This window comes from Lutra lutra, chromosome 6 (assembly GCF_902655055.1).
Source record: "Lutra lutra chromosome 6, mLutLut1.2, whole genome shotgun sequence".
NCBI lineage: Eukaryota > Metazoa > Chordata > Mammalia > Carnivora > Mustelidae > Lutra > Lutra lutra.
The window spans coordinates 50747884-50763622 of record NC_062283.1 but is presented as its reverse complement, the minus strand read 5'-3'; the positions used below and the strand labels follow the sequence as shown (position 1 = coordinate 50763622).

General features: G+C 36.4%; 1 protein-coding gene across 3 annotated transcripts in view; it reads right to left on the bottom strand.

Moving 5' to 3' along the window:
- HMGCLL1 (3-hydroxymethyl-3-methylglutaryl-CoA lyase like 1) overlaps positions 1–15739 on the bottom strand; it is a 213489-nt gene that overhangs the window by 96719 nt on the left and 101031 nt on the right. For all 3 annotated transcript variants that reach the window (XM_047734940.1, XM_047734942.1, XM_047734941.1), the window contains exons 6-7: positions 13447–13510; positions 9850–10038 (exon numbers count right to left, since the gene is read on the bottom strand). In XM_047734940.1, coding sequence (XP_047590896.1) covers positions 9850–10038; positions 13447–13510 — 253 coding nt within the window. The remainder of the gene's footprint in view (positions 1–9849; positions 10039–13446; positions 13511–15739) is intronic.

Genomic DNA, 15739 nt, shown 5'->3' with positions numbered 1-15739 from the left:
ATTTTACTAGAAGCCACTTCAAAGATTCCGTTTAAAAAATGAAGTATGGCCACCGCTTCCTGAAGCCAAGGTTAGCCCCGTTCATAATGAAGCGGAACTTTCTCTGATTCCCTTCTATTTAAACACTGGCAGTTTTTTCCAAGATATTTTTTCTCCCCTACTAAAGGTAAAGCTGGTCATTTTGCTGTCATGGCTATTGTTATTGGGGATGGGGGAAACAAGAAAAGGACCCCGGAGAACTCAGCCTTACTCAGTGCTGCTGGGGACCAACACCCGTGTGTTTACGTGAACAATCCAGAGCCACGTCCAGCTCCGTCCATGAACATCCAAGTCACAACATTAAAGATGGTCTCAGCCACACTCGGTTTCAAAGAGAGCAGCAGTGTATAGTTCTTTCTTATGCCCTCACTGACTTATCCAACCATACAGAAATGGATGGCAAAAGAGACAGAAGAACTTTATGTCAACTTTTAGCTTCCCTGGCAGGTCTCTGCTTTTCGACCATTTCCTCACTTGTTCGTTTCAACTCGCCTATCCCGCTTTACATCATGCTGCTTCTTAGACAAGCCACCGTTACCCTCTTTCCCTGCTGGTTCTGTGACTACAACTTGAGCTGTGGGGCAATGTAAGACCAGCTGGAAGCACCGTCTTGCTTTCCCTGGCCCCCTGCCTCCACTCTGCTGTCCGGCCTCCCGCAGTTATCTGGTGCTTGTGCACATAGTACAAGAACAGAAAATACAGTTATAGTCACCTGCTCAGCGGGGAGTCTGCGTGTCCCCCTCCCTCTGCCCAGTTCGGCTCACTCTCTCCAGGTCTCACACTCTCTCTCAAATAAATAAATTAAAGAAAAGAATATCCACCTTCTTGGCCCCTTCCCTCCCTTGACACACACAACACACATACACACATACGCCAAATAGTTCATCTTAAGTTGAAGATGTTTTCTTTCAGAAAAGAGTTATAAGATTCCTGACACCTGAAGCCAAAGCCATAATGAATACTCTTGCCTTCTGCCCTTGTGAGGTGGAATTTTTGCAGGTTCATCCTTTGAGAGTGTGACATCTTGGAGGGAGTCTCTCTATCTTATACAGGTTCCCATCCATGTTCCCTATAGCATGCTTGGACCCAGAGTTGTTATCTAACCCTTTATATGGCTGTTGCAGGATGAGAAAATGCCTCGGGATTGTGGTCCTCACTTCTTTCCAAATAGACACTCTGCAATTCAACTAATTCAGCATATGTCATAAAGCTTAGATTCTCTCTGAATATATTTGCTTCTCTCAGTTCCTAGGACATAATCTTCCCCTCTCCCAAGTCCTTTGAGCAAGGGGTGTTTCATCGGTTTGAAGCACTCTTTTCACAACTGGCATGCACACTTGCACATGCCTGCACACAGACACACCCCTTATAGGGGTTAGTTTCATGCTTTACATTTGATTTTTTTCAAAGATTTTATTTATTCATTTGAGAGAGAGCCCGAGGCAGCACTAGCAAGGGAAGTGGCAGAGAGAGAAAGAGAAGCAGGCTCCCTGCTGAGCAGGGAGCCCTGTGGGGGGCTGGATCCCAGGACCCTGGGATCATGACCTGAGCCAAAGGCAGATACTTAACAACTGAGCCACGGAGGCACCTCACTTTACATCTGATTTTAAACATTACTTCCTCAAATATACCTTGTTAGCCATTAAATCACAATAGGGAATCAGCAGTATTTTGCATTTTGGCATCTTCAAGAGGCAGAAATTTGGGTGCCCAGATTTTGCACTATAGCCCTGAATCCCAAATAGCTAAGCTGTCGTTCATTATATAGTAAATATGCTACACAAGTAAATTACTACTCAGTGTTATCATACAGAAGATATATAAAGGAAAGAGAAAGGGAAGGGCAGGGGAGAAGTAAGAGGAAGAGAGACAGAGACTGAAAAAAGTAATATCCATATCAGAGGGGTGGAGCTGGTAGGAGAGACAGATGTCTTCAGGAACATGCTGGTCAGGAACACTTAATAAGTTACAGTTGTGCCTGAACACAGAATCCTGAAGTGATGCCTAGTTCTCTATTGTTTTAGAAACTAGAATACCTAGGAAGGGAAAATTGTAAAAATTCCCATGCCCAAAAGTCCATGGGGTATCAGTTTCTATTCTAATTCAATACAATATTCCTTACCTGCTTCCAGAGGATAAATATGGGTTTGTGCACATATGCTACAAAGTCAAAATAATCCTTTTCTAGGGCTTGATCTTCGCTTTGTTTTTTAACTTCTGCCAAACAACTGCACACTTTAGGTCTATGACATAAAGCTTTACATGTTGATTTTCAGCCTCACAAAAAAGTTCTGGTAGTCTTATTTTTAGTTGTCAAAATCTTAGGTTCTGAAAACATCACATGAACTTATTTTTGGCCAAGTTTAACAAACTAACACTAATTTTAAGATATACCCTTAAATACTTTTTATATGGATTGTTTTAAATAAATACATTGAAAATAGTTAAGTTTTTAGAATTTAGTAAGTAATTTTTAATCATCCAATTTTCCGGATCTCTTCACTTTGATTATCTAAAAGCATATACTTGACAAAAACCAGGGGTTCTGATGCCTGGAATATCAGAAAAATATGTTAAACAAAATACAGATTATTTTACACCATATCTTCTCATAACAGAACACCAAATTATCAACAAGAGCATTAGTTACATGAATACAATAGAACACTCTATCTTTGTATTTTGTTCTCCTCAAAATGCCATTATACTTCACTAAATTATATGGCTGAGAGCATGTAAGAGACCTGACTCTAAAAGGATTAATACTTTAAAAAGAATAAATTCGGGACTGAGGGACTCAAGCGGGTGGCCTAAGAAGACTCTAGGCTTGTTTCCTCCCACAGACACACTGAGTCTATACCTATATATGGAGCAATTCCTCCTGAAGAGGAACTGAGGGCTGAATGAACTGCTTCTGCACAAGAAGGGATGGAGGGACCATATGACAAATGGCAGAAAGAAGCAGACATGGTAGCAATGGAAATCCTACCCCTATACTATGAAATGCACAAGGAAGGACAGGACTGTGGCTATGCACAGATTTGTCTGACCTGCAGAACAGTAAAAAAGCAGTGGTTTGAAGGATGCCTAGACTTTAAGTTAAGGAAGCCTATTTACTAACCCTAGAGTATTCAATCAAATGGTGGGGGAACTGCTAGAACTCTCTCTCTGGGATTGGAGGTAATGGGGAACACCATTGTCTCCATTCTCTCTCCACACTTAGCTCTTATCTGAGCTAAGAGCAGAGTCTAGGCACTCTAGCTAGCCTGCTGACTCTGAGCCCCAAGATCCTAGCCCACACCAGCTGTAGCAGTCCCCATAATATAGTTCTCCCCATAAAGCTCCCCAGCCAATGCCACCCCAGACATAGCTGTCCCACCAAGGATGCTCCTGCATAGCATATAATATGACATCCTCAGCATGTACCCACTATAGCTCTAGCCATTTTGCCAAGGCAACCTTGGCACAAAGCAACCTGGAACATCTCCTGCTGTGTCCATGCTGTCAGGGCACTTCCTATACAAACCACCCAATGCAATTCTACCCCAACTCCTGCCAGATAGCCAAAGCTTCCAGGCACATGCAATCTACAAAAGAGATGTTTCTGTACAACGCCACTCCTTCAAGACTGGGACAGGTAGCTGTTCCACCTAATTCATAGAAACAAACACAGAAAGTCAAACAGAATTAGGAGTCAATGAATATGCTTCAAGCAAAAGAATAAGATGATGCTTAAAAAAAAAGAATTAAATGAAACAGAGATAAGTAATCTACCTAAGCGTTCAAAATTATTAATATAAGGAAGCCCACTGGACTTGAGAGTGGATGAACTCAGTAAGAACTTCAACAAAATGTTTTTTTTAAAAGGAACCAGTTAAAGCTGAGAAATACAATAACAAATGAAAAATCCGCTATCAACAGTAGATTAGCAGATGCAAAAGAATGGATCAGCAATCTGGAAAAAAGGGTAATGGAAAGCATCCAAGATGAACAACAAAAGCATTTCTTTTAAAATAAAGGTAGGTTAGGGAAACTGAAACAACATCCAGTGTACTAACGTTCACAATATAGGGATCCCAGAAGAAGTGAGAGAAAAAGGTACAAAATGATTACCTGAAGAAATAAGAGCTGAAACTTTTCCTAAGCTGGGTAATGAAAAAGACAGCCAGGTCCAGGAAGAACAAAGAGACACTACTAGGATGAACCCAAGAAGGTCTATACCAAGACACAGAATAATTGAAGTGTCAACAATTAAAGAAAATCTTAAAAGCACTAAGAGAAAAGCAACTAATTACATAAAAGGGAAATTCCATTAGGTTATCAGCTGATTTTTCAGCACAAACTTTTCAGGCCAGAAGACAGTGGCATGATATACTCAGAGTACTAAGAAGAAAAGAAAAAACAAAACAAAAGAAAAAAAGAAAAAAACAAACACTACAACTAAGAATACTTTACATGGCAAGGTTATTTCAGAACTGAAGGAGAGAGAACGAGCTTCCCATACAAACAAAAGTTAAAGTTCATCACCATTAAACCAGCCTTATAAAAAGTTTTACGGGGATTTCTTTAAATGGAAAAGATAATAACTAGAAAATTATTAATGGAAAAAACTGTACTAGTAAAAGTAAACATAAAAAGGTAGTGAATCAATCAATTCAGGATAAAGCTAGTATGAGGACAAAAAGAAGCAAAATCAATTCTGTTTAAATTATTAGTTAAGGGGGCGCCTGGGTGGCCGGTTAAGCCGCTGCCTTCGGCTCAGGTCATGATCTCAGGGTCCTGGGATCGAGTCCCGCATCAGGCTCTCTGCTCAGCGGGAAGCCTGCTTCCCTCTCTCTCTCTCTCTGCCTGCCTCTCCGTCTACTTGTGATCTCTCTCTGTCAAATAAATAAATAAAATCTTTAAAAAAAATTAAATTATTAGTTAAGGGAGTCACAAAATCAAAACATAGAAAACAGACATCATATACATAAAACACGGAGAGGCAGTTCTTTTACACACGTAGTTCTTTTACATGTGTTCTAACGTAAGCAACCATCACTTAATATTAACTTCTGTATACTTAGATTATATATGAACTTCAGGGTAAACACTATCCAAAGACTTATAATAGATTTACAAAAATTAAAGACAAAGATTGTCAAGCATAACACTGAGGAAGGTCACTCATCTAAACGGAAGAGAGCAAGAGAAGAAAAAAGAAACAAAAAAGAACTACAAAACAATTAACAAAATGACAATAGATATAAACATATCAATAATTAAATGTAAATAACCTAAATGTTCCATCAAAAGATATAGGATGAATAAAAAAATGAATAAAATGAATACATGAATGAATTTAAAAAAAAGCAAGCCCCACCTGTAAGCTGTCTATAAAAGACTAACTTCAGACCTAATGATATGTATGGACTAAAAGTGAAGGGAGAAAAAAGACCTACCATGCAAATGAAAACAAAAAAATTAGGATAGCAATATTATATAACACAAAATAGAATTTAGAACAAAGATTGTAACAGGAGACAAAAAGGACATTACATAATGATAAAGGAATCAATCCAAGAACAGGATATAACAATCATAAATATCTACGCACCCAACCATAGGCGCAACTAAATATATAAAACAAATATTAACAGACATAAAGGGAGGAATTGGCAGTAATACAATAATAGTAGGGATACTGAACACCCCATTTTCATCAATGGGTGGATCATCCAGACAGAAAATCAATAAGGAAATGCTGGTTTTAAACAACACATTAGACCAAATGGACTTAACAGATACATACAGAAACTCCATCCAAAAACGGTAGAATACACATTCTTTCAAGAATGGATGGAACACTCTCCAGAAGAAATCACATGTTAGGACACAAAACATGTCTCAATAAATTTAAGAAGACTGACATCACAGCGAGGATCTTTTCCAAAAATGGAACAATGAAACTGGAAATAAATTAAAGAAAGAAAAAGAAACAAACAAACAAGTGGATGCCAAACAACGTGCTAGTGAACAGCCAGTGGGTCTCCAAAGAAATCAAAGAGCAAATCTAAAATTACATGGGACAAATGAAAACAGAAACACATTGTATCAAAATCTTTGGGACATAGCAAAAGCACTTTTTTTTTTTAAGATTTTATTTATTTATTTGACAGAGAGACAGTGAGAGAGGCAACATAAGCAGGAGCAGTGGGAGAAGGAGAAGCAGGCTTCCCGCCAAGCAGGGAGTCCAATGTGGGTCTCCATCCCAGGACGCTGGGATCATGACCTGAGCTGAAGGCAGACGTTTCATGACTGAGCCACCCAGGCACCCCCAAAAGCAGTTCTAAGAGAAAAGTTTAGAGAGAAAGGGCCTATCTCAAGAAACAACAAAAATCTCAGAAAAACCACAATCTAATATTATGCCTAAAGAAACTAGAAAAAGAACAAAGCCCAAAGTTAGCAGAAGAAAGTAATAAAAATCAGAGTGAAATAAGTGAAATAGAGATTAAAAATACAATTGAAAAGATAATCAAAATTAAGATTAGGGTCTTTGAAAAAGTAGGCAAAATAGCCAGATTCATCAAGAAAAGAAAAGAGAGGGGACACAAATAAATAAAATCAGAAATGAAAGAGGGTAAATAACAACCAACACCACAGAAATACAAAGAATTATGAGACTACTATGAAAAATTAAACACCCTCATTTGGACATTGTAAAAGAAATGAATACATTCCTAGAAATATATACTCTTCCTATACTGAACAAGGAAAATAGGAAATCTGAAAGACTGATTACTATCCATGAAATTGAATCAGTAATCAAAAAATTCCCAACAAACAAAAGTCTAGAACCAGATGGCTTCCTAGGATAATTCTACCATACATAGAAAGAAGAGCTAATATATATCCTTCCTAAACTAGCCCAAAAAAATTTAAGAGGAAGGAAAGCTCCCTAATTTATTCTACAAAACCATCATTAACCTGATACCAAAAAAAACCCCCAAAAGATAAAAACACTATTAAAAAAGAAAATTATAGGCTAATGTCTCTGATGAACATAGATGCAAAATCCTCAAAGTATTATCAAACCAAATCAATAATACATTAATGATCATTCACCATAATCAAGTAGGATTTATTCCAGGGAGGCAAGGATGATTCAATATCCAAAAATCAATATACAAGATATATCATATTAACATAATGAAGCATAAAAATCTTATTATCATCTCAATAGATACAAATAAAGCACTTGATGAAATTCACCATGACTTAGTAAAAACTCTCAAAAAAGTGGGTTTAAAGGTAACATTCCTCTATATATTGAAGGCCAAATATGACAAACCCACAGCTAATATCATATACAATGGTAAAAACTGGAACACTTTTCTGCTAAGATCAGGAGTGAGACAAGGATATCCAATCTTGCCAGTTTTATTCAACATAGAACTAAAAATCTTAGCTTTGGCAATCAGACAAGAAAAAAAAATCCAGATTATTATGGAAGAAGTAAAACTGTCACTATTTGTAAATCACATGATACTACATATAAGACCCTAAAGACTACATCCAAAATGCTGTTAGTGTTACAAAATGAATTAAGTAATGTTTCAAGATGGAAAATTAATAAAGAAAAAATTCTGTTGCATTTCTATACCATAATAACAAAGTGGAAGAAAGAAAAATGAAGTAAACAATCCCATTTACAATTGCATCAAGAAGAACAAAATGCCTAGGAATAAATTTAACCAAGCAGGAAAAGACATTGCAGTTTGAAATCTGTAAGATGCTAATTAAAGAAATTGAAGATGGCAAAAAGAATTGGAAAGCTATATCATGGTTATGGATTAGAAGAATTAGTATCATTAAAATGTTCATACAACCCATAATAATCTAAAGATTCAATGCAATCCTTATCAAAATACCAATAGCATTTTTCACATAACTACAACAAACAATGCTAAAATTTATAAAGAAGAACAAAACACCCTAAACAGTCAAGCAATCTTGAGAAAGAAGAACAAAGCTGGAGGCATCACAATCCCAGATTCCAAAGTATACTATAAAGCTTAAGTAATTAAACCAGTATGGCTCTGGCACAAAAATTAGACACATAGATCAAAAGAACAGGACAGAGAGTCCAAAAATAAACCAATCATTTTATTAATTCATCTATGACAGAGGACATCAGAATATACAAGAGAAGTTTTTTCCAATAGGGAAAAGACCATCTATTTAATAAATGGTGTGGGAGAGCTGGACAGGCACATGCAAAAGAATGAAACTGGACCACTATCTTACACCATATACACAAATAAACTTAAATTGGATTAAAAAACATGAATATGAGACCTGACACCATAAAACTTTTAATATAAAATACAGGCAGTAATCACTTAGACCCTGGCCTTAGCAATATTTCTCTATACTTTTCTCCTCAGGCACAGCAAACAAAAGCAAAATTAAACTATTGGGACTACACCAATGTCAAAAGCTTTGTCACAGTGAAGGAAACAACCAAACAAAAAAGCATCCTCCTGAGTGGGAGGAGATATTTGCAACTGATGCATTTGATAAGGGGATTAACATCCCAAATATATTAAGAATTTACACATTTTAACACCAAAGGAAAAAAAATCTAATTACAAATAGGAAGAGAATCTGAATAGATTTTTTTTTTTTTTGAGAAGACATACAGATGGCCAACAGGCACATGATAAGATACTCAGTATGAGTAATCATCAGAGAAATACAAACCACAACCACAATGAGATACTGGCTCACTCCTGTCAGAATGGCTAGTATCAAAGAGATGAGAAATAATGAGTGCTAGTGAGGATGTGGAGAAAAAGCAACCCTCGTGCACCGTCGGTGGAAATATAAACTGATGCAGCCACTGTGGAGAACGGTGTGGAATTTCCTCAAAAAATTAAGAATAGAAATGCCATACAACCCAGTATTTCAACTTCTGGACTCTTGCCTGAAGAAAACAAAAACACGAATCTAAAGAGATATATATCTGTATCTGCTTTACGGCAGCATTATTTACAATAACCAAGACATGCAAGAAATTTATGTGTCCACGAATAGATGAAAGGATAAAGAAGGTGTAGTACATACATTCCCAATGCAGTATGACTCAGCCACAAAAAGGAATGAAATCTTGCCATTTATACCAACATGAATATTGCAAATTAGCCAGATAGAAAAGATATATACTTCATGTATCAAAATATAGGTCAGCAAACAAGCCAGACAGGAAAATACAAATGCTATATGATTTCTCTTATGTGTGGAATCTAAAAACCCAAAGAAACAAGCAAAGAAAAAGCAGAAATAGACTCATAAATACAGAGAACAAACTCTTGGTTACCTGAAGGGAGGAGGGTAGGGGGAATGTGTGAAATAGATGAACGATATTAAGAAGTACAAACTTCCAGTTATAAAACAAAGTCATAAGCACGAAAAGCAGGTAGAACATAGTCAATATTATTGTAAGTTTGTATGGTGACAGAGAGTAACTACACTTGCTGTGGTGATCATTACCTTTATATGATTATTGAATTACTACGTTTTACTGATACTGTATGTCAATTACCCTTCAATAAAAAAGAACAAATTTTATCAAATCAAATTGACAGTAATAGGAGACATCATTGCCCTAAAAAAGAAATGTGTAGAGATATTTCCTGAGTGCTTGTCATGTGGCAGACACTGTTTAATCACTATATTCGTAGCAATTTATAAATATTATCCCACTAACGCTCTTAATGTTTATAAGTAAGGATACCCATTTTACATGTACACATAAATAACACAAAATACCTGAAGGGCCGTGAGGATATTTGCTAAGGCTTGTCCATATGTGTCATGGCAGTGGACAGCAAGAGCACTAGGTGGGATTTCTTTCATGACGCTCTCCAACATTCTCTTCATGCTTCCTGGAGTTCCCACTCCAATGGTGTCTCCCAGAGAGATCTCATAACAGCCCATGCCATACAATCTCTTAGATACCTGTTGGGAAAGGGGAGGAGCCTAAAACAATGGAAATGGAAAGACTCAAGCCCTGTTATTCCTTAGCAAACATCATCCAGAAATAAAAGATACAACTGAGATCAGTTACCTATCCATGGGAAACATTTATTTTAGTTTTCTGGTCCTTTTCCCATTTATTAAATCCAAAGCATTATATAAAAGTTTTAAAGACATTACTCTATTTTTCTAACATCCAAGTTTGCCTTAGAATCATAACTATCTACATAGTTCAGTTATGAAATTATAAGCTACAATTTCAAATACAGGAACCTTACTTTCGCAACACTTTAATCAAAACAGAAGCATTACAAATTTACTTTGGAAGTAGTATTTCTCAAGGCCTTAGAGTAGAGGTCAAGAGATACCAATCCTAGTTCCAGCTCTGTCAGTAAGTAGTTTTGTGATTGGTAGAATCACTTAATATTTTTAACTTAATTCTTCTGGCTCATAAATGGATGCACGTGTGCAAGGTAAACTGCAAGTTCCCTTTATTCTGTGTAACTAATGTCACTGTAAAGGGCAATACAAATTTGCAAAAAGGCAGCATGGTGTGTTAACAAAGACTTGCATTCTGGAGTCAGACAAGCCTGGATTTACATCTCAGGGGTGAGGCATGCTAGTCATGAGATACTGGTAGAAGACTGACCTCTTTAAGCCTTAGTGTCTCTTATGTAAAACATTCACAACAAATACTCTTATCAGCATATTTTCTAAGCCTTATTAATTTTTAAAAAATTATATTAATGATATTAATAAGGACATGTTGGTTATGAAAATGAAATGAGGATCTATAAAAACATTTTGTACAATATCTGGCATATGTACAAAATACTGTAACTCGTTATTATGTATTTCTTTAGTGCCCACTTTATGACAGGCACTTGGCTAGGTGCTGGGATATAATAAGCATACAAATGTTGAGATGGTTTATGCTGTTGTGAAGCCTGGAGTCAACTCAGGATTGAACTTAATCAATTACACTCAAGAATGTGTAAAAATGAGTAAAATAAGAGTTTTGGAGCAAAGAAACAGGATTCTAAGAGCATGTAGCAAAGAAATTGACCCACATCTATCAAGTAGGTTGGGCCTAAGTGAGAGCTTAAGATAAAATAAGCATTAACTTGTTGAAGAGGGTGAGAAGAAGGGTACAACAAGAATGTTTCATGATACAAAACATGTTTCAGACAGCTGAAATAGAAAATGCAAAGGGCATTCCAGATAGGAAAAAAATACAAAGGGCAGGTGTGGCAAGAAAGCAAAAACTAAGCTACATGAATCTGGTGAGGTAGGCTGAGGGCAAACCAGGCAGAGCCTTGCAAACCAGCCAAGCTGAGAATTTTGGTTGAGGATTCTATGATAAGAGCAACAGAAAGCTACAAAAGACTACTAGGGTAGTAGTGGTAGGGGCAATATTAAACTTTCAGAAAGGCACTATCAACAATATCAAAAACAGGTTAGAGGGTACTCAGAAGGGCTCCCTAGTCCAAGCAGGAGACTACTATTGGATGGAAACTTGAATTAAAAAAAAAAAAAGGCATAATTCTCATTCTTCCCTACTGTCTATTAAATGCTGGAATTTTTTAATGGCCAGGTAAAGAACAATGACATTTCAAAAGAGGAAACCTAACCACAGTTGGGGAAAAACCCTAAGTATGGTATTAAGGGACTTTAAGGAATACAAGGGTGTCCTCAAGGACAAATGATAAGTAGTCCCTAATCCTGCCAAGATATCAAGATGTACTAAATATCATCTTGCATTTTTTTTTTAACCCAAGTGCTAAGTAGTGGTCTTACAAAAGGGATTTCAGTGAAGTGAATGGTCGGTCAAGTCACCTTGGAGGATGAGGAAGAGCTGGTGGCACCTGAGGAAATAAACACCAGCAGTGTAGACAGCCCTTTGAAGAAGTTTAGATGTAGAAGGATAAAAATATGTTGCCAATAACTACATGCGGATGCTTAATTAAAAAAGGAAGTTTTCGGGCAGAAGAGACTAGAACGTGTTCAAGAGTCAACAGGAAGGATTCTAAGCAGTTCAGTATATAGGGAGGAGGAAGTAAATGAGGAGAAGAACTAGAAGCTTGGACAGAGTGAACAGTTTGTAATGGTGACTGCAGGGAGTAAGAGAGTGAGTGACCACAAAATGTAATACAAAAGCACAGAAGGCTCATTTATGAGTGCTGGCCATCAATGCCTAATGCTTCCAGTCTGCCTATTACGTGATTCTTCTCAGCAACTCCTCAGGCATTCTGGTGCAGGCATGGAGAGTATGTGGGTGTGGTCCATCCATGGAGTCCACCAGGCAAAAGGCAGAAAAGCAAGGGTCTTGGTGTACAGGTAGAGTTGGATCCTAGTTCTTGTGGAGTCTGAAGTTATACCATTTTTGAAGTTTTAAGAAAAGAATATGTAATTGTGAATGCAAATTAATAACCAAGTCTTGGAAGGGTCCCATGCAGGTGAAGGACTATGACACTGAAGCTTTTTTTAAAAAATTTTATAGTACCTGCCATGGTGTGCAAAGGTTTTGCTTAAAAAAATAGACTGTGGGACAGCACTCATTGAAAAAAAAAAAAAATCTGCAGTACATTTCAAAAGTTCAAATGAGAGCACAAAGGAGGAATGATTTTAGCCAAATTGAATGTTTGTCTGCCTAAATTCTGATTTTCTAACAATGTTATCTTCACTACTTTGGTACCACATTACAAAATATATGAAAATAACAGCCTTAACAACAGGGACACATTAATAGTTCATATAAAAGTGTGTTTCTGAGAGCCTTATATAGTCTCAAAGACTGAGTATTTTGTATTCCTTGGTATCAATAAGTAGGAACAGGAAGTAGAAAATGAACTTCAGTAAGCAGGTCTTTAATGACTATAATCTATTGCTACAAAATTGCTCTCTAATAAAGGCAATTTGAATCTCAGCATAAAGAGCTATCAGATCTCAAAGGAACAAAGCAGTGTACCCAAAAGCAGTGTATACTCTGATCCAAGAGCTGAAGCATGGAGGACAAAAAGAAAGGGAGCCTACCCGAGTAACCAGAGTGAAGGTCGTGTGTGTGTGCATAAACTGTCCTGACATTCTGGTGGAATGTAGAAAGGCCACTGAGTTCTACCCGCGGAAAAATGAAACAGGTATTTTTATTCCTTCACCTGTGAGCACCTAAATCATAAGACTCAAATGCTATTTAACTTTGAAGAATTGTCCCCAATAGGTCCATCTTAAGTGTTAAAATCAAACTCTTAGTTAAGTAATCAAACTTGTTTTCCATTCCATGGTTCTCCTTAAACTTTGTTGTGCAGATCAACACACAGCAAGGAAAACAGGCCACTTTTTAAAATAATATACATCATTTTGCCAAGAACCAGAAAACCAGGGGTATCTTACTTCTGTCACTTTTTGTGGTGTGATGGTTCCTTCATATGGACAGCCCAGGGCACAAGACACATACCTAAAATACAGAACCATATAAATATATAGATGATGGATAAGTCATTTCCTAATTTTCATTTTATAAAAATTAAGAAATAGCTTAAAAGTCATCAAAATGTATTTTACAGTAGTTCATTATTATTCTTACAACAAACAAAGAATTTTGGAACATTTTCAACTTAACTGACATTTTCATCTAGTAATCACAATTTGATATATGTTATTTGATGGCAGATGGGAATAAGATAAAAGGTGTTTATCTTGTGGAGTTATTTATACTATAGCAATATATGAACATTCATGTATGAATGAAAATATCACTGAATTACATAGTTTTATTTAAGTAAGGACAGACATTCAACTGTTAAATATCCAGGTCTTTGGAATCAGAGAGAGATAGCATGTAGATGACTAACTGAATTTCTCTTTACTCCCATCTGGATATTTTGGCCTCATTTAGATACAGTCATTAATCACCCCAAAACTCCTAAACCAGGCCACAACCTCAAAGTTCATCTTGTTTATCTCCCATGGGTATACCTAAATCATTCCAAACAGAAGAGTTTCTAGTCTACATTTAAAAGACTACAAATAAAGATATTCTATAAGCTTCTTCAACAATTTAATATAAAAAGTCAAGCCTTTCCTGAGATGATAATGATACTTTTCCATCTTAAAGTATTAAGCTTTAGAAAAACCTGTTTTAGCTATTTTCAGCTCAACACCAATCCCATTTTATTAAACTTTCCTCAGAGATTTTACAATGCTTGTATTAAAATAATGCATCATGTGCTTGATTGTCAGGGGTGAAGCAATTCACATGAGTGAGAGGGGCTGGTAGGAAATGAGGCTGGAGATGCCATTTTCTGAGCCAGAATATAACAAGCTTTAGATAATAAGGCCCTTGAATGCCATGCCAAGAAGTCTGAACTTTGAGATTACTCAAAATTATTAGGTAATGTAGTGACAAGATCAGAGTAGTTTTCCAGAAATGTTAACTCTTTGAGAACTCCGGAAGTGGCTGCCAGAGGAAGGTGCAGGCTAAAAGAAGACAAACTCTAAGACCGTCATTTCCACACTTCTAAGATGCTGTCCACTGTAAGAAACACTATGAATTTCATAACAGATTTTGGAGTAAAAAAGCTATATATTCAATGATTCAATCCATACCCATTAATTCCAAAGAAATAATCTAATTTCAAAAGTATTAAAATGTGAATAAAAGTTGTGTTTTGCAATTCAAACAAATACGCAATTTACTAAATCAGTAAGCATTAATGAGGACAGAAAAGCAATACAGTGGTTAATTCAATTAAAATTTGAAAGTTATGGTGGAGAGGAAATCACTTTTTCTGTCCTAATAATTACTATAATTTAATCTTATTTGAATAATCTGTATAAATTGAATCAGGACAAGTAGAAAGAAAATGTTACAGAAACCTAACCCTTGGGAAAGGTAGCTAAGGTTGAAAAAGAACAAACATTTTCAATTCAGATACAATGATTACAGGTAAGTATTTTCTTTTTTTTTATATTTTTTTATGTTATGTTAGTCACCATACAGTACATCGTTAGTTTTTGATGTAGTGTTCCATGACTATTTGCGTTTAACACCCAGTGCTCCATGCAATACTTGCCCTCTTTAATATCCATTAATGGGCTAACCCATCCCCCACCCCATCCCTTTAAATATGCATTTTCTATGTGTGTGTATAATCACTTTTACTCTAAACCCAAAATATCTAAATGTGATTAAGTAGAAAATCCAAGCCATGCATTTACATGCCATCCCTCTAAATATAAAAGAAAAATGAAAAGAAAAAAGAAAAGAAAGAAAAAACAAGTACAAAACAATAGAAGCAAACTAACCTCTCCTGTGTTCTCAACTTATCTGGCCATAGCTACCCACTTTGTGCTGTAACTTTAAGTTGGCCACGTGCATTTTTATTCATTCAAGTTTTCCCTCTGATTCCTTCCCAGGTTTGCCTGGGTCTTCATATTCCACTGCATTTCACCTTCACATATTCTTTTCCATCCTTGCAAGTGGACACCTGTTCACACTTGGGGCTACTTTCTCCAAAACAAATGTGATGGTTCTCGACTATGTCCATTAATTTATTTTAATATTATATAAGCAGAGCTTGACAACTAAGACCCACAGCCCAAATCCTGGTCATTAGTCTTTTGCAAGTAAAATTTTAAAAAATATTTTATTTATTTATTTGACAGAGATCACAAACAGGCAGAG